This window comes from Henckelia pumila, chromosome 3, assembly GCF_033568475.1.
Source record: "Henckelia pumila isolate YLH828 chromosome 3, ASM3356847v2, whole genome shotgun sequence".
Taxonomy (NCBI): Eukaryota; Viridiplantae; Streptophyta; class Magnoliopsida; order Lamiales; family Gesneriaceae; genus Henckelia; species Henckelia pumila.
The window spans coordinates 142,167,752-142,186,228 of record NC_133122.1 but is presented as its reverse complement, the minus strand read 5'-3'; the positions used below and the strand labels follow the sequence as shown (position 1 = coordinate 142,186,228).

General features: G+C 38.0%; 2 protein-coding genes across 2 annotated transcripts; one reads left to right on the top strand and one right to left on the bottom strand.

Moving 5' to 3' along the window:
• Positions 1-2,780: 2,780 nt before the first annotated feature.
• On the top strand, positions 2,781-5,282 carry LOC140886277 (pollen receptor-like kinase 1). Its single transcript, XM_073292798.1, has 3 exons — positions 2,781-3,574; positions 3,716-4,297; positions 4,476-5,282. Exons 1-3 carry the CDS (start codon positions 2,908-2,910, stop codon positions 5,144-5,146), a joined length of 1,920 nt encoding a protein of 639 aa, XP_073148899.1. The 5' UTR covers positions 2,781-2,907; the 3' UTR covers positions 5,147-5,282.
• A 77-nt stretch (positions 5,283-5,359) lies between these two features.
• LOC140886275 (auxin response factor 19-like) lies at positions 5,360-14,154 on the bottom strand. The gene is made up of 15 exons (XM_073292797.1): positions 13,784-14,154; positions 13,510-13,676; positions 13,215-13,327; positions 12,152-12,250; positions 11,995-12,051; positions 11,729-11,884; positions 10,881-10,965; positions 10,458-10,548; positions 9,788-9,952; positions 9,569-9,691; positions 9,383-9,458; positions 8,702-8,843; positions 6,416-8,097; positions 5,997-6,187; positions 5,360-5,912 (listed from the first exon to the last, which is right to left on the bottom strand). Exons 2-15 carry the CDS (start codon positions 13,574-13,576, stop codon positions 5,777-5,779), a joined length of 3,183 nt encoding a protein of 1,060 aa, XP_073148898.1. The 5' UTR covers positions 13,577-13,676; positions 13,784-14,154; the 3' UTR covers positions 5,360-5,776.
• Between the last annotated feature and the right edge of the window lie 4,323 nt (positions 14,155-18,477).

Sequence of the window (18,477 nt, the reverse complement as noted above, 5' to 3'; positions counted from 1 at the left end):
ACTTTGCCATACAACGCGTCTATCACCAATCCTTGAGAATTTCTCAGAATGCAACCAAAGCCGATGTACTCGGCTCCTTCAAACACCGCAACATCTGTATTGCATTTCAGAAAAATATCCGTTGGAGGCTGCGAAGTACTGATGCGAGAACTCTGAGTGGGCTGATTATGGAGAGCAGAAGAAAAAGAGGCTGCCTTCCATTGGGAATAAAGCTGAATCGCTGAATGAAAAATAGAAGTTGCGGGCTTGCACCTGCCATTCCAAACGACATCATTTCGATTCTTCCAAATAAACCAAAGTACTGTTGAAGCAACTTCAATATCTGTATGCTCACGACGCATGACAACTTGATTCCACCAATCCAAAATAGAACGAGAATCTGACAGGTGACTCCCTATAGAAGTAAGACTCCAGACATTTCGAGCAAAAGGGCAAGCAACTAAAGCGTGGAAGTCATCTTCAGGCTCATGTAGACATAAGGAACACCACTCCTCCACATTCACCCTACGAGATATGAGAGCTTTTTTAGTTGGAAGACAAGAGGAAAAAAGTCTCCAGAAAAAGTTTTTAACTTTAGCAGGCATCTTTAACTTCCACATAAGCTTCCAATCGAAATTTTGCGCAACAGGGACTAACACAGTGTCATTCATTAAGAATTTGTAACCACTCTTGACTGTGTATTCGCCTTTGGGTTCCTCTGCCCACATCCATTTATCATCACACATGTGCTGACTTAAAGAAATCGATAAGATTAATCTTTGATCCCTTTCAGAGAAGAATTCCTTCAATAGATCAATATCCCTAATCAAACCAATAAAAGAGAAATGACCCTTTTCCTGATGAAAAAAATTCACTCAATTTTTTATTTAATTATTACAGCGTAACAATCTTTTATCATTTTTTCAGCCTTACAGGTACTTTGCAACCGTTCAGGTACAACATTATCCCATTGTTTTCAAATTTCACATGTTCCTTGCTCAAAGCCGTGAACTAGAGGTGTTTAGAAACCAAACCAATCTGCCTGATTTGGATTTGAGCCTATTACAATAATATAAAAAATTATGTAATATGTTTTATTAATTAATTCTGATTTTTCTTGGATACAAAATAATTTATTTGATTTTTAGTTTGTATTATATTATTCTTGAGTTTTCTAAGACGTCTAATTACATTGAGAATTTATTTATTATAGATTTCAACACAAATAAATTTAGGATTTTTTTTTCAAGTTGCAAAATTTGTAACTTTTATAAGTATTTTGATTCCACAACCTAAAAAAGTTAGGCTTTTTGTCTAAAGTTGTAAAATTATGGTATTTTTCATAGTATGTTAATTTATGGTATTTTTCTTATCTGTACTATATCTGTGCTATATTATAAAGAGGGAACACCTCTTAGTAACTACATTGGTATGACCATCTAAAAAAGACACCTCTTAGTTGTTTGATTCAAAAATAATCCAGGAAAAAATATCTTTTTCCACATGTTATATCATTCACTATCAAATAAAATGTTCACTCAACTTCTATAGTTAATTGCTACTTTTTTCAAATTATAAAATCTCATACACTAATTCACAATGAAATAAAAACTTAAAAATATTAATCCAAACCAGAGCAAACCAAAATTCATGATTTGGTTTGAAATTTTATAAAACTGATAAAATATAAGTTCGTTTGAATTTTTGTATAAGACGAATTCTGTAGCTAACAAACCCCTATCACGAACTAAATATTACAAGAATTTCTCGAAATTTTTATGCTGAGCTTGCCTTGATTGATGGCGGGATGCAGACCACTCGAGAATGTAACACATCTCATCGATCTTATCTGGTAAGCAGAAGTGTCAAAATGGGTTAGGCCCGTTGGGTTAGCCCGCCCCGCTATATAAAATTGATGGGTTGGGTTGACAATTTTTCAACCTGCCTAAAAGGTGGGCCGATCCGCCCCGTCCCGCTTAAAGGTGGGTTGCGGGTTGGCCCGCAAAAATCCGTCAATTTACACGTGAACCCACCGGTTAGGCCCGTCCCGCCACCTAAAATAGGTGAGTTGGGTTGATGTTTTCCCAACCCGCCCCGCCTAATGGTGGGTTGCGACGGTTGTGGGCCGGCCCGTCCCGCTAGCCCATTTTGACACCTCTACCGGTAAAACAAGCAGTTACGAAACCGAAAAAAGATCTTAGCTATGTTAGAGCCGTAGGAGCAGATATTAGACGTTTATTGGCTCATGATAGTTCTACAAGTCATGTTCGAAGATCCATCTTTTGTTATTCCCTCCCCCGGAAGCTTTCCCTTTTGGTTGTGATAAATCTTATAATGAAACACGTTTCGAACTTTTAATTATAATATCACGGTTATTTCTCGGTTAAAAAAAAAAAAGAAAGAAATATGTAGTTAACCATTCCTACCACGAATTAAATATTACACTACCAATCAAAATTTAACTTCGAAAGTTATTTAAAACAAAGTTCAAAAATCCCATATTTGGAAGAATTCCCGTAAAATTAGAAGTGGTTCCCATGCACATGTATACCTGTAAAAGTCGAATAAAATTAATAGTACTTAGAAGGTCAAAATCTGCAAGTATATATTTTGAGCCAAGACAAGATATTGAAGGCCTAGCGCATACTTCTCATGCAAGAAGCCTTTCCACATGATCCCATGCAATGAAAAAGCGGGCACTGTCAGTCAATTTTACCTCAAAATATTCACCACTTGTCCCATGATTCCACCATAACAAACACCCAGTCTCCTCTCTCCTTTCACACCCACAAGATCTTCATTTCACCCCCCCTTCATTCTCTGCCCTCAACACAACCCATTCTCTCATTTCTAGGATTCCATCCCTCCGGGCGCGCACACACTAGTGCGCGCACCACCGCTTGTTGCCATCGTTTCCACCACATTACCATGGCTCGGAAAGGACGCTTTCCCTCGGGTGGCGTGGTGCTTTTTCTAGCCATCGGCTTGATGCGTTTTGTCGCGTCTTCGAGTGAGTCAGACGTCGAGATCTTGCGCAAGTTCAAGGAATCCCTCAACAATGCCGGCGGTTTGGCCGACTGGGACGGTTCCAACCCGCCCTGCAACGGGGACCACGAAGAATGGAGGGGAGTGTTGTGTGAGAACGGATTTGTTTGGGGGCTTCAGCTCGAGAACATGGGATTAGGAGGTGTCATTGATGTGGATGTCCTCGGGGAGTTGAGAAATTTGAGGACTTTGAGCTTTATGAACAATAACTTTGATGGAAACTTGCCAAATTTTACTAAACTTGGTTCCCTTAAAAGCATTTTCCTGTCTAATAACAAGTTCTATGGGGAAATCCCATCAAATACTTTTGATGGGATGCTGTCTTTGAAGAAAATTCATTTGGCTAACAACAAGTTTTCGGGTTCCATCCCTGAATCATTGACTACATTGCCGAGGTTGATGGAGTTGTTGCTCGAAAACAACGAATTCGACGGAACCATACCTCAGTTTACACACACTGACAGGTTGAAAGTGTTCGATGTATCAAACAATCAATTGATTGGGGAGATTCCTCGTACCCTCAGTCACATGAACCCTTCTGCATTTTCTGGTAAGTTTTTTTCTTTTTCCCCAGCACTTTGTGCTACATGTCAATCAGATTCCAATGTTCCAATTGGTGACTTTGGTTCTGAATATTATTCAGATTCTGTCAAGTTTTGTTTTTTGACATTCAATCTCTCCCCAAACGCAGGTAATGAAGATCTCTGTGGGCAGCCTTTGAAACCCTGCCACGCGAAAGGCGATCTGTCCATCGGCTCAATAATCGTCCTCGCCATACTTGTGGCTGCAGCATTAGCAGCACTTGTAGCAGTGGTCATCATTCTGCGTCGCAACAAAACGCAACACGATCAGACACCATCTATCTCCAGTTTAAGCAGAATAGAAGAAGGTCAATCCACTGTTGCTGTTGTAGGATCATCACCCCCTGATCAGTCCAAGAAATCTGATCAGAGTGTAAGGCTGACCTTCTTGAAAGAATCCGATGACAGATTCGACATGACGGATTTACTCAAGGCCTCGGCAGAGATCCTAGGCAGTGGGATATTCGGGTCGACTTACAAAGCCGCTCTGAATGATGGGAGAGTTATGGTTGTAAAAAGATTCAGGCATATGAATAATCTGAACAGAGAGGAGTTCAATGAGCACATGAGGAGATTGGGTCGACTGGATCATCCGAACTTGCTTCCGATCGTCGCGTTCTACTACAGGAAAGAGGAGAAGCTCTTAGTATCCGAGTTCATGGAGAATGTCAGCCTTTCTGTTCATCTTCACGGTATTTCACAAAGCTCCCCACTCTTGCTAAAAGTAGAGAAAGAGAGAAACAACTTATTGGACACCAAACTTTGGCTACTAACATAAACCTTTAGTATCACAGATGATATTTGTATTTTTAATCAGTTCCATTTGACTAGTGACCTACACTAAACTTCAATGTGATCTCTTTGTTTCAGGCAACCGATCTCGCGGCCATCCGTCTCCGGACTGGCCGACCCGATTGAACATCGTGAAAGGAATAGTCAGAGGTCTATCTTACCTCTACGACCAGCTCCCGAGTTTAACAGCACCCCATGGTCACCTGAAATCCTCCAACATAGTCCTCGACAAGTCTTTCAATCCGGTCCTCAACGACTACGGGCTGGTCCCGGTGATCACTCAAGAACACGCACAAGAACACATGATCTCCTACAAGTCACCCGAGTACAAGCACAGCGGCCGAGTCACAAAGAAAACCGACATATGGAGTCTGGGAATCCTAATCCTGGAAATCTTGACCGGAAGATTCCCATCCAATTTCTTGCAGCAAGGCAAAGGGAGCGACACTGACTTGGCCACATGGGTGGAATCCGTTTTGCGAGACGACAGCAGCACCGTGGACCTTTTCGACAAGGAAATGGGGGCGAACAAACAATGTGAAGGAAAGATGATGAAGCTGTTGAAAATTGGATTGAACTGCTGTGATGCAGAAGTTGAGAAGAGACCTGACATCAAAGAAGTAGAGCTGAAGATCGAGGAAATCAAGGAAAAAGAAGGCGATGATGATTTCTATTCATCGTACACAAGTGAAGCTGACATGAAATCCTCAAGAGAGTCATCCGACGATATCAATCATGCCACATCTTAATATATAGCTAGTTGGAGTCGAATTAATTGATTAGTTTATAGGACATGGCACATTTCTTACAGCTTGATATGAAAGTTTCTTTCTTTGCCAATTTTGATTCTATATATAATATCAAATCAACTCATGTTAATTATAATTTGTGCGTGCCCGGTTTCAAAGTTGGCGGCCGCGCCTAGGTGGTTACTTCATGCCTTTGATGGTGGATGAAGAAGATCTTTCTCTCTCTCATCAAAATCTGTACATACATGGATATACCTTTTTAGTGTTATATTCTAAATTACATATAGGAAAATTTTTACAGGTGAAATACGGTTCACAGAAAAACGGAAGTGTATCTGCTAATGAATAGCACTCCTCGAATCTTGAATTCGTTCTGGACTTGTTTCCTTGCCTGCAGTTTAATGCAGATTCTGAGACAAGATTTCACTACTTTGAGCGGTGCCTGGATTTTCGATGCTTGTATAATAACCTATGAAGCAAGGACAAGGCGAGACAGAAACAACAATGTGCTATTTTCACTTAACAGTATGTGCAATAGGGAAACGAAACACAGTTATTGGCTAAACTTTGTTACTGCGGAGGTATGGGAATTTGAATTAGAATGGGATTTGATAACTGGCCTTTATTTGGTTAATTTATGCCATTATCAGAGGTGCTACAAGCTTGATTCGGAAGCACGCCGTTGTCAAAATCTCCATCCAAGCTCATTTGTTGGACTTCTTGAGGAGACAGGATCTTGATGCAATGGACACAGTTCACGAATTCCCTGAAGTTGAAAAAAAGCAAATTTGAAATTTGTACGAATAATTTTTGACAGATAATGACGTGAAGGGTGTCTTGAAACACTTACTCCCAAGGATCGTCACCAACTAACAAGACATCATTTTCGTGATCCACATAAACAAGTTTCCAACCAATTCTCTGGCGGTCCTCTAGTTGTCCTTCTATACCAAATCTACGAGCCAAATCTTGTTTAAGTTCATCATAGCCTGAGTAACGTGCAATATCTATCGATCTTCCAACAGCACCACGCTTATAAACCTTCAAGAAGACACTGACCAAGTTATAACAATAGACTGCAAGAACATGAACAAGGCTACAATAATTCCTCAGCACTATTCCAATGCAGATCTAGTATAGTAATCAAGCGAAACAATTAAAACCTTTTTATTTAATTTAATTTTCTAAATATTCAAAATTCACCCCCATTTCCATTGAATCAGCCACATCCCCAAGATTCTGACAACATTGATCATAAACACAACCAACCTTTGTAAAAGTACGCATCCTAGGCATTTGAGGTTGAGCCCAGGCACCTCTATTCACGAAGCTGCCATCATTCATTGTGGAACTGATGGAATTAAATGTCATATCTGGAATAAATGACTGTGAAACCATCGACGAAGAGAGTTCAGGTTGTGCTACTTTGGGGTTCTCTAAGCTAGAAAATATGCCACCTTCTGATGAGAAATTACTTGTGAAATCTTTACTGGATCCCTCCATGTTTTTTGTGATAAATGATTCTTGCATCATGGGCACACCAAACTGATTCTCGATACTAGCACCAAAAGAAACAACGTTGTTCCTCATGTCACCGTGAACTTCAACATCCTGGCTTGCATCTCTTGACAACATTGATTGAGGATTGAAAGAAACCGGGTTGGTTTGTGGCATCTGTGCATCATTCTGAGAAATAACTGATGTTGCTGAAGATGAACTGTCCAAGTAATCTAACTGGGCTCCATTGATGTAGGATTGTGATGTGAAAAATCCAAGGTCAGGGCTTTTGGGTAAGTTCAAAGAGGCCTTAACATCAGCTTTTTGCTGTAAATCTTTTATCAAGTTTCCATTAGAAGGCATCGTCTCAAGACCACTTGAATTGATTGCATACTGAACCGGATTTGGACAGTTGTTCATTGATGGTGAGGTTGAACATGATGGGACATCATCTGTAACTACGGAATGCCCTCCACCGCCAATAGCTCCAGGTATTATACAGCCTCTACCGTCTGCCGAAATGTGGTTGTTCATTAGATTCAAGGCATTCCCCAGGTGTCCGGGTAACTCTTGAACAACATGAGACTGCTGAAGTTTCGTTTGCTGGGGCGATTGGGCGAGGGCAAACTTAAGATTTGTCTGACTGTTACTTCTCGTCATTTGCTGCGCAATAACATGTGATTTAGATGAGTCAAGAATTTGGGTCGCTGTCATGGCCCTCGAGAAGTTTGGAGGAATGTCTAAAAGATGCTTCTGCTGATCTTGGAGTCGCGTTGGTTGGGGAGGCTGTTGCACAACCGATTGCTGCGCTAAAAGTGACTGTTGTTGCTGTCGGAGCTTCTGTAAGAGCTGGAGTTGTACTTGGTTATCTGACACATGATCAGGTTGCTGGGATGGCATCAGATTCTGCTGCAGAGTGTTACTCGTAACCTGATGCTGAGCTAGATTTTGAGCAAAATTTCTTTGAAGCTGGTGGTTAAGAAGAGATTGTTGCTGCTGCAGAACATTCTGAGACTGGACTTGGTTTGTGGGTAAAGCTTGACCAAGTAAATTTTGCCTCGGTGTTTGAGTAACTTCGGTAAACTGCTGTTGTGGCAGTATAATTGAGCCTAAAGGATTCAAAGTCGAGGGTGGCAGCTTTTGGAGATGATCTAGTTGTGGTGGTGGAGTCAGCCTCTGAGCAGCATTAAACTGCATGTTGTTCGAAAGTTGAGCACCCAATATTTGATGTGAAATATCACTACCACTGAAATTTGGAAGAAGAGAAGTAGATAAAGGGTTGCTATAATTTGGTTGCATTGAGTTAGGGAGAGATGCATTTTGCTGCACGTTCATCCACTGAGCTAAGCTAAAGCCAGGGAGCCCTTGAGTATGATCTTTATTGAGGCCAAACTCATCTCCGAGCCAGGGCGTAGCCCTCCTGAATATGCCGTCTAGATCAGAAACGTCATCATCTGCAAGGCATTCACTCGTAATCATTTAATAGATGCACCGATGAAGGACCAGAAGAAAGATACCTTTGCAGGTCAAAAGCTGACCAAGAAAGGACAATAAAGAAAGGAACATTAAGCAGGTAAAGCCTGTCCCATGTCACTCGCTCTACTTTTTTCTAATTACATATATTTGCACTTTTGTCAGGATTACTGTTTAGAAGTCAGTGGAAAGAGTCCCACAACAATGATTTAACATCATGAGGAAACACCATCTAAACCGACATACGTTGGTGGTAAACGGTAGCACAGTTGTGGCTCAAAAAATTATCTAATGAACATGTAGTGGCTTGACCTCATTAACACCATAATAAGCTTTGTAATTAAAACCGATTATTATATTCTTACATAAGATATAGTATGTCAAGAATATTAGTTTTTAATTATTATTATCAAAATATAATATAGTAATGAGACAACTTGTGAGCTGAACAGTTAAAATTGAGCTAGAGCTCAAGCTCTAGCTTGTCAAAAAGCTCAAACTAAAAAAACTTTAAGCTCAATTGAGCATGCAAGTAGCAGTTAACGCCACACAGACTTAAAGAGAAAGAATGAAGAAGTCTCCTACCTGGCATTCCTGGTTGCCTAGGGCGCTTGGAACGAATGAGTGGTGGGCTAGGACAGATGAAAAATGGAGCCGTTACCGGTTCAATCTCCCAAATGGAGACACGATTTCGCCGTTCCCCGACAGTCGACTCATCCCAACCTACCTACTCATGAGTAATACAAAGAGGTATCAATTATCTCTATCGTTTGAAAATTGGGGGTACAAGGGTTGAGAGAGAAACAAAATGCAAGCTAACAGCGAAGATATGTACATACACTTGAAGTACTACGACTATAGACGAACCGACTCGAGCTGAAAATGAAGAAAAACTAACTCAAGCTACAAAATTTTAATATTTTCCCTCGAATTTGGTTCGAATCAAGGCTCGAGTTCGATTTCGGCTCGAAATATTTGAACATATTCGCAAACTACTCGAAAATAAAGGCTCGAAATATATAATTATATTATTTTAGTAAAATTAAAGCTTGCCCGTGGTTCACGAACTATCGAACAAAATAATTTGGGCTTGAGTTCGGCTCAAATTCGATAATTTTGAATCCGAAACAAATATTATTCGAACCGGCTCGAAAAGCTTGTGAGCCGACTCTATTCATTTAAACCTCTAACTTGAACCCATCTAGCAAACACGAGTCGGTTTTTGCTTCTACTGATGTTTGATTATTTCGGAAAGGGAAATTTTACCTGTAAGTTGCGCCATTGGGAGTTCTTCCATCTGACAGGATCCAGGTCAGTGATTCCAGTTATCGTACCCATATATCTGCGGATATGATATGCTTATTGAGTTAACCTTTTTTTTTTACTAAATAATTTTTTTAAAAAATTTAAGGACAAACAGAACAAGTTTAAATAAAACACATTAACCACCACCTTCTTGTCCCCGATTCTTCAGTTTCAAACATCATGCGGAAGCGCATACCAAGAGATATTTGATTACTGCAAACTGATCTGTAGTACTTCGCTAAAGGGATGACAAATTCGGATGGACTAGCCCTGCATGAAAATGAAAAAGTGATATATCAAGTAAACAACTCAAAGCACTCCATCAAAAAAAGGCTTTACAGAAATATGTAACGACTAGTCACTGACCTGGGATTGTAAAACACGGTGAAAGGGCTGTTGTTTGCAGCAGCATGGGCTGCTGCAGCTAGAATCCCGATATGCATGCTATCACTCGACAAAACGGATGATGATAAGTTGGTTTGTTGTCGGTTAGCCCGTCTTATGCCCAGGAGAAGCTGTTGCTTTTCATCCCTTCGGAAAATTACCCATAACTCTAATCATGAATATACAACAGCATTTTTCTTTGAAGTAAAGCATAAGAACTTTGCAAAAAAATCTAGTTTGCTCAAAACGTTCATGTGTCAGCAATTATATGTGTATACTAAATTTAAAATTTTTTTTAAAAAAAAAAGAGAATAGCCAAATTGAAATAATAGTGTATCCAATAGAAACGTGGAATCATTTCATCGTTTAAAATTTAAATAACACCAAATTGTCAGGTTTGTGCATGGTGTTGGTGCCACAACTGTTTCCTGAAATATTTTTGGTTTGTTGCATTTCTAAAAATGACTAAAATTAATTTGAATTGAGTGCCCAAGCCAAACCACCACTTGGTTTCGTAGTGACTAATTAAATATGATTTATCTCATGCTCAATTTGGTATATACAGTAGTAACTAATATGTTTTATCTCATGCTGACACTTAAAACCTTTTGAGCAAAAAAGTCATCACTATATAAGAAATAGGCAATCTTACCTAATGAAAAGGACCGAGTCTCCTGCTAACAACCGCTTTCCACCAACAAAAAGGCTCCATCCAGTCGTAAGCAAGTGACGTTTCGGTTGTCCTATACGTAATAAAAAACCATAAACTCTATTCATGCCCCATCACACATGTATTTTTTGAAGGTTTGAAAATAAATCTATCGAACTCATTTTGTAGTCTCTTGCACGAGAAAGTACCACAACAAAGAATGGACACGTAAGAGGCAGAAATTTAAGGGAAACGAGATCCTACCCTCGGGGCATTGCTCTAAGAGTGCATCTAATGGTGGATATTTATCAATACATGTGGGATCCACACTTATTTTAGCGGACCTCACATATGAGATAAACATCCACCTTTAGATTTATCCTTAGGTATTACCCAAAGAGTAGAGCCAAATTTCCACAATTTTACCTCGAAATATATGGCGAAATGTCCAGACATTTTCATGCAAATCTCGGGCTACAAGCTCTTGAGCGGGTGGTTGCATTGTGAAATCCTAAGAGGAGAAGAGCATTCTTCATCATGTAAAAAGATCATGAACTAAGAAACGGAAGATGGGAAATTATCTTATACTAAATATAAAACAACTGTTGGGTTCATCCTTTGAGCTCTTATCTTATACTAAATATAAAACAACTATTGGGTTCATCCTTTGAGCTCAAGCTTTCAAAAAGTGTTATATAAAAACAAAGAAGGTTAGAGGTTGAAAACCTTTGGCACAAAATGTGAAATCCACCAGTCAGACTTCTCAAATTTCCAGAAGTTTCATAATTTATTTGTTCACAAATTTTTGTAATTAAACCAAAATAACGAGAGGGAGATAATAGGCACAAATTAATTCTGCCTTCTCAAGTGTATAAATAGCAAGGTATTGCCTCAAAGATTTCTGCACCAATTCCATATTCAGCGCTGGTTTATATACAGTTAAAATATTAGTGTTTGAGGGCATTCTTGCAGGCAGGTTCATCAACACACATAAATTAGGATTTATTCACAATTGTTGCAACTTGCAAGTAGGCTTATTGTAATTTTCATATACTATATTTCTTGATTTTGATTGATTGGTTATTTATTACTATGCCTTTAGTGTCTCATGTCAAGTAACTTGCTAGTGTATAACTTGAAAATTGATTCCCAAAATTTCTTGCCCAATCTCCAACTTACATACATAAGTGTGTTAAAAGATAAATTTATTGTTGAGTCACTTTCCTTAGGCTCTAACTTTGTGGAGAAGTAAATCAAACAATATCACTACTAACCAGAGCTGGAAAAATCTTTTCTGCAGCACGACGAGGTACAGAGAACCCCCCATGAGTGCTAGTATCACTTGCGGTCAATGTTTTACAGAAAAACTCTGTTTGGGGTTTATTTGCTCTTGTCGACAGATCTGATCTTAATAAAGCATCCTTGTCAAACTGCAAATGATTAAATCACGCAGAAGTATCAATTAGTTTGCAGATTAGCAACCAAAAATGGAAAAGATGGCCCTGTAAGCATTATTCATTCAATTAATAGAAATACAAACCGAAGGCACTGGTTGGAGAGTCATTTGGACATAAACTTCATCCGTTTCAGGATCAGCCTAACAGATGCCAAAACATAATCATTCGTCATTTAGACATGGAAAAATAAGCTCAAAAATTGCCTCCTAAAGAAGAAATGGACGTCATTTATCAACATACATGCAAATTGACCGTGTGAAGGAGGCAAAGCAATTTTGAAGGAAGATTCGGGTAGTTCGGGACTTGCGAATCCACATCCTTTCTCATAGATGCAGAAACCTGAAGAAAGTGATTTACATGCATTTGCATAAGAAAATGGCCTACAAAAAAGGAAAACTCTCCACACATCCTTGCATTAATAGGACCTAAAACCCACTGAAATATTCATTTCATGAGCAATAAAATAGAAACATGAACTTCCAACTCATCAGATAATGGTAATCGTCGGGTTACAAAATTTCATCCACAGCATGATGTACATTATTTCCAAAGACATCGACCATTAGCTTAAGGAGAAATATCCTAATTAGATAAACGAATGCAGTAGCATAACTGTTTGATTTCGCAACATATATAACCCCTTATGTAATAAGCACATGATTAGATTACAAAAACAGCATTTCATTTTCAAGTTTGTACCGAGTTCATTCGACTTCAATCATATTATAAAACTCCACATCACATAAATGACTTCAAAAAGTTGTGGAGGGGAGACAAAAAATTTCACTTTTATAAAGGTTGTGAAATAAATCTTCTTTTATTAAATTGGAAAGGGAGAATCCCGACCCACCCTACTAGCATTAATGCGCACATTAGCATGGTCCACCAAGGCCCGTTGCAATTCACTCGTTTTCTTCAAGGCCCCTCCCCTTTTCAATATTTTCGGGCTTGCTAACCTACCCCACCCCCCACTCAGATCCCATCATCTGATCATACTCCAATTTATTATATTAAACACCAGCTCACGATAGCAAAGGATTGATTCACCAAATCCATAAACACAAACCCAATTATTATATAAGAAAAAAAATATTGTTTCTTAACAATCATGGAATCCTTGCATGTGAGCAAGTTATGTTTATCAAGTCAGAAGCTGACATAAGGAAGGGGGGGTTTGATAAATGTCAATGGCAAAGCATATGACACCATAACGGCGCACGTTAGCAACTGGTGCAGGACTGGACTTTCGTAAGACAGATGCTAGTTGTAGTAAAAAATAAATGGGAAAGTAAAGAAAGCAAACATGTTCACTGTGGCCTTGAGGGAAGTAGACGACGTGGGTCCCAGCGGCCGGCAGATTTACCAGAGGACCGGCGCACGCTTGCCATAGCTCGCCATTTATGCTCTTCTTCTCACCTGCCAAAATCCCTCAAATATTTATTTATTTATTCACGATTCTTTCTTTTTTCTAACAAATTGAAGATCCAATCTTTCTGCCAAGATCAAGAAATCCCACGTGATTAAAAGGACCAACGATGGCGAACTACAATTTTGCCTGCGTGGAGAGAGAAATGGAGGGAGAAAAGAAAAGGAGTCACCTTCGGCGGCGGGTGGAGCGGCGTTTGCCGGCTGAGGTACAGCGCCGGTGGAAGACGAAGACTTCATTTTATCTTTGTTTAATACTGCCTACTTCTAGGAAATCTTGGTTATATAACCCGGCTCAGCTGACCGGAGTTACAAAAACCTCACTGGAGTTTCATCTCGCCTGAAATAACCAGGCAAAGAACCTCAAAACACAAGCCAAGAAACAACAACAAAACAAATGGAATCAACCCTTTTGAAATTCCAGAACTTGATAAAAAAAGTTCGCACCTTTAAACTTGAGAATATTACAGGGTAAGAAAAGTCGTTCACCTTTCCAGCATAGAAAAAAGAAACTAAAATTCGTTGGCCTCTGAAACAGCCACCGGAGAGAGTATATTCCGGCGAGCCTTTCTTCACTCAGGGAGAGACAAAAGCAGCTTTGGAAAACGCAGAGATGTTGAGTATAACAGAGACCAAATGCTGCAACAACACACAAACTCACAGTCCCTTGATTAATATATTTGTGTGTGTAGTGATTTGTTTCCCTCCTCGTAGCTTTCTTTTTGGAGACCCTTTTGCAGAAAGCTCCCTTCTTCACCACTTTTTTCACTACCTTTCTGGCTTTCTCTCTCCTCTCCCGAGGCTTTCACTTTCTCTGAACTTTCTCTTTCTGCTCTCATTTTCTTTTCTGCGTTTTTTGGAATTATAAATATAAATATAATATGTAATATTTCACCTTTTTTTTTTGTTTTGGTTTTTTAAATGGAATCAGACCGTAGTTGGTAGTTACGTCAATTTTGTTGTATGCATGCACGCATATGTTGTCCATCGGCTTATTTTGGTATTAATCATTGATGTTCTTGGTTTCAATTGTTTCTTTTCAAATTACAATTGCACTTTCTAAAAAAAATTTAATGAAGACTAAATTTTTTATTATTTATTGTATAATTTTACGAAATTCACGTTTAGAGTTTTAATTATATGTTATAAATTTTCAATTTTTTAATAATATTTATGATACTAGTTTAATATTTTTCTCTCTAACTTTTTTTTGTACTTGACCAATCAAATTGAGTTTTTTTAAAAAATAAATTTTAATTTTTTATTTGATTAGATATATTGTGATCTCTTATTGATTACGGTATATATAATTTTTAAAAAAATGAATTTTACTGTTTAACAACAACTCAACTTGATTGGTCAAGTACGAAAAAAGGTTTTTCATATCTTTAAAACTGAACAATAAATAATTAAATAAAAAATATATATATTTTTATTAAAATTTTTTGTGATCAAAACAAACAATTGTAGATTGAAAAAAAATAATTTTTAAAAAAATTGAGATAATTTTTTAACATCCTATGTACATATAGAATTATCCACAAAAAATTTACGAGTCACGTTGATAAAATGATCTATTTTACAAAAGTTTTTGTGTTAGATTAATTATAAATCCATTGCAATTATTCGACTTTATTTAATATTTGATTATATACATAAATTTGCTAAATTATCTGGTACATGTTTATAAGATAAAGATATTTGTATGAAAAAACATTAATATACTCATTTTTTGGGAGTTTCTTTATTATTTTGTTTTTTTGTAAAAGAGAGAGGTATATATTACGAGTCGGGAAAGAACGCATGACGGAGCAGCAGAAAACCCGGCAGGTTTAACGGACTCCCCATCTTTATATTATATTTTATATTATATTAATTTATATTTATATTTATATTTATATTTATATTATATTATATTATATATAAATATAAATGTATCAATAAAGAACATATAAATATATATTTATATAGTTTTTTTGTCGTGCAGCAGCGGAAAAATCTACGTCACCCTGAAAAATTTGGATCTTGGAATCCTGCTAAATCAAAGCTCTTAATTCATAAATATCTTAAAATGTACTCATTGGCTCACTGCTCAAATAAACGTGGCAGCTTCAAAATTCTCGATCCCTTCGGCACCATGTAAGTCCACTGTCCACATAAACGTGGTAATCTCAAAAATCTTGATCCGTTTGGTACAATGTAAGCCCATATAAACGTGGTAGCCTCAAAAATCTCGATCCTTTTGGCACCATATAAGCCCACGTAAACGTGACAACCTCAAAAAGCCTGATTCATTTTGCATCATGTAAGTCTAACGTACGTGGTATTCACAAAAAAAATCCGATCCGCTCGGCACCATATACGCCCACATAAACGTGGCAATAGATGTGTCAAAATGGGCTAACGGAGTGGGCCGCACAACCCATCGCAACCCACCATTAGGCGGAACGAGACGGGACAACCCACCTTTTAGATGGATTGGAAAAACACCAACTCAACCCACCTATTTTAGGCGGCGGGACGGACCAACTCAGAGAGCCTACGTGTAATTTGGCGGGCTAACCTGCAACCCACCACAACCCACCATTAGACGAGGCGGGGCGACCCACCTTTAGGCGGGTTGAGAAATTGTCAACCAAACCCACCTATTTTGTATGGCGGGGCAGGCCAATCCGACATCTTTAGCCCATTTTGACACCTCTACGTGGCAGCCTCAAAAAGCCCGATCCGTTCAGCACTATTAAAGCCCACACATACGTGACATTCACAAAAAAGTTTGATCTGCTCGACACCATATAAGCCCACATAAACATGTCATTCACATCATGTAAGCCCACATAAACGTGACATTCTCAAAAAGCTCGATCAGCTCGGCATCTTGTAAGCCCACATAAACGTGGAATTCACAAAAAAAAAAACCCTAACCCGCTCAGCACCATCTAAGCCCATTAACTTGGTATTCTCAAAAGTCCGACCTGCTCGGCACTCTAAGCCCATTAACTTGGCATTCACAAAAGTCGGACCCGCTCGGCAGTTAAAGTCCATTAACTTGGCATAATCTAGGTCCATTAACTTGGCACATACATAAGCCCGATCACTCGCTCCACAACAAATATTATTCTCTACAGCTCTTTATTTGAACTCGGTTTCATCAGATTGTTGTCTATTTCTCGAGCCTGACTCTAACCAGATCTTCATCTACAGATATTTATTTGAGACAGAATTTCAAAAAGCTTGGATCATCATTATATCAGACTATATTTATGTTTGGACTCATAATCATGGACTTCTTAGACAAGTATTATTACTCTGGATCTCTATGAACTTCTTGCGGCAATCAGTATTTATTAGAATTCGTCATATGCTCGGTTTTCTGTTGATTTTGGTATCTTGACCTACTTCTTATTGAGCGGTAATTCAATATCGGCTCTGTTGATGACACTTTATCGACTCGGCATGAAAGATCATTTTATTATTTCTTCAGTGTCTGAAGACTATATAAGCTACATTATTTGGCACTTTTCAGTAAGCTCACTCCGTCGCGAATACTCAATGAAATTGCAAACAACCAGAATATTGTCTTACATACTCTAAAATATAAGTTCAACTACTTTAAAGTTCCTTCATCATTTCACTCATCGTCACTTCTTTCCAGCATATAGTATTGATGATATGATAACAATCATATCATATTTTAATTTATATTTTAGATATATATCAGAATATTACATGAATATGCATGGATCTAGTTGACTTGTACATTAAAATTATATATGGACTTGGACTTTCTTTCTATAAATAATGGGTCTCCAACCCTTATTACGGTAAGTTTTACATTGTTTTTACACTCTTTTAACTTTCTTTTGTACACTTCTATGCGTTTTGGTAGCGCTTAATCGTGTCACGCCCAAATTATCCGACTCAATCAGATAAACAAATAATGCAGTAGTGTGAGTAGGGATCGTTCCCACGAGGAAAGATAAATTTAATGTGTTCTAAATAAATAAAAGGGGGTTTTGAAGTTTGAGATTAACTACTGAAAATTTTAAACAATTAAGATTCACTAACATGCAAGATTGAATAATAAACTTGGAGAAATCAATAAGAGACAAGACTTGGTATCGGTCAACTACACCTTTGATATTCATTCATTCAATCATCGATTCCCTAAAAATAATTAATCCTATTAAATATTCGTCACTGAAAACTAAATTCCTGTTTCACCGTAATTTTAGTTAATTAGAAAACAGCATTCTAAATTAACCCTTACCAATGAATTAACCTGATAACAGCAATTTAGATTTAAATCCACGGTAGCATTTAAACTAGTAAAACTGACGAACCTAGACAACACAAACACCAGCGGTTGTATTTAGCCTAGTCAATAATTGATCCTACGATTTAATAAATTCAACAGCAGAAAATATCAAATGTAGTTGCTTCGCAAATTAGATTGTTCAAACAATTACGGATTTGAATTCTAATTTAGTTATCGTTCGCAATACAAAACTCTAAGATGGCCAATCCTAAAATCTCGCATACAAACATGAAATCAAACAGATCAAAGATTGATACTTAATAAAGATTAAACACTACGAATCGAATCTCATGAATAAAATATATCAAGGTTTCGTCTCCCTCAACCAAGTATTAAAAGGTTTGGCTATAACGATTCATCACCAAATTCATAAAAATTCAAAGAAAAGAAGAAAACTAGAGATAGAAATTCAAGAATAAAACCTAGCCTCCAAGAGAGAGTCTCGAAATCTGATAATCATCCTCCAAAATCGGAATTAAGAGTCTAATAAAGGCTAGAGAATAAAATAACAAAGTTTTCAAAATTACTATTTTTTTCCCGACAGACGAGCGCGATCGATCGCATAAGTACGCACGATCGAGCGCGCTATTTTACACGATTCACTGCCCAAAATTCCTTGAGCGCGCTCGATCGCGTGAGTTCATCCGATCGATCGCGTGAAAATATGTGTTTCTCTGTTTTCAACTTCTCGGCCCGCGCTCGATCCTGCTGAGTACGTGGGATCGATCGCATGGGAAAAACCAATATTCTGCCTTCGTTTTCTTCATCTTGAAATCTCCTACACGTTAAACCCGGGAGTATGTTATGAATATAAATGCATGCA

Coding starts and splice junctions, on each gene's coding strand:
- LOC140886275 (XM_073292797.1), bottom strand. CDS start 13,576: ATGAAGTCTTCGTCTTCCACCGGCGCTGTACCTCAGCCGGCAAACGCC. Junction 11,885..11,994: donor CTCTCCAACCAGTGCCTTCG/GTTTGTATTTCT, acceptor AATCATTTGCAG/TTTGACAAGGATGCTTTATT. Junction 6,188..6,415: donor GGATGCGTACTTTTACAAAG/GTTGGTTGTGTT, acceptor GTCTTCTTGAAG/GTTTATAAGCGTGGTGCTGT.
- LOC140886277 (XM_073292798.1), top strand. CDS start 2,908: ATGGCTCGGAAAGGACGCTTTCCCTCGGGTGGCGTGGTGCTTTTTCTA. Junction 3,575..3,715: donor GAACCCTTCTGCATTTTCTG/GTAAGTTTTTTT, acceptor CCCCAAACGCAG/GTAATGAAGATCTCTGTGGG. Junction 4,298..4,475: donor CCTTTCTGTTCATCTTCACG/GTATTTCACAAA, acceptor TCTTTGTTTCAG/GCAACCGATCTCGCGGCCAT.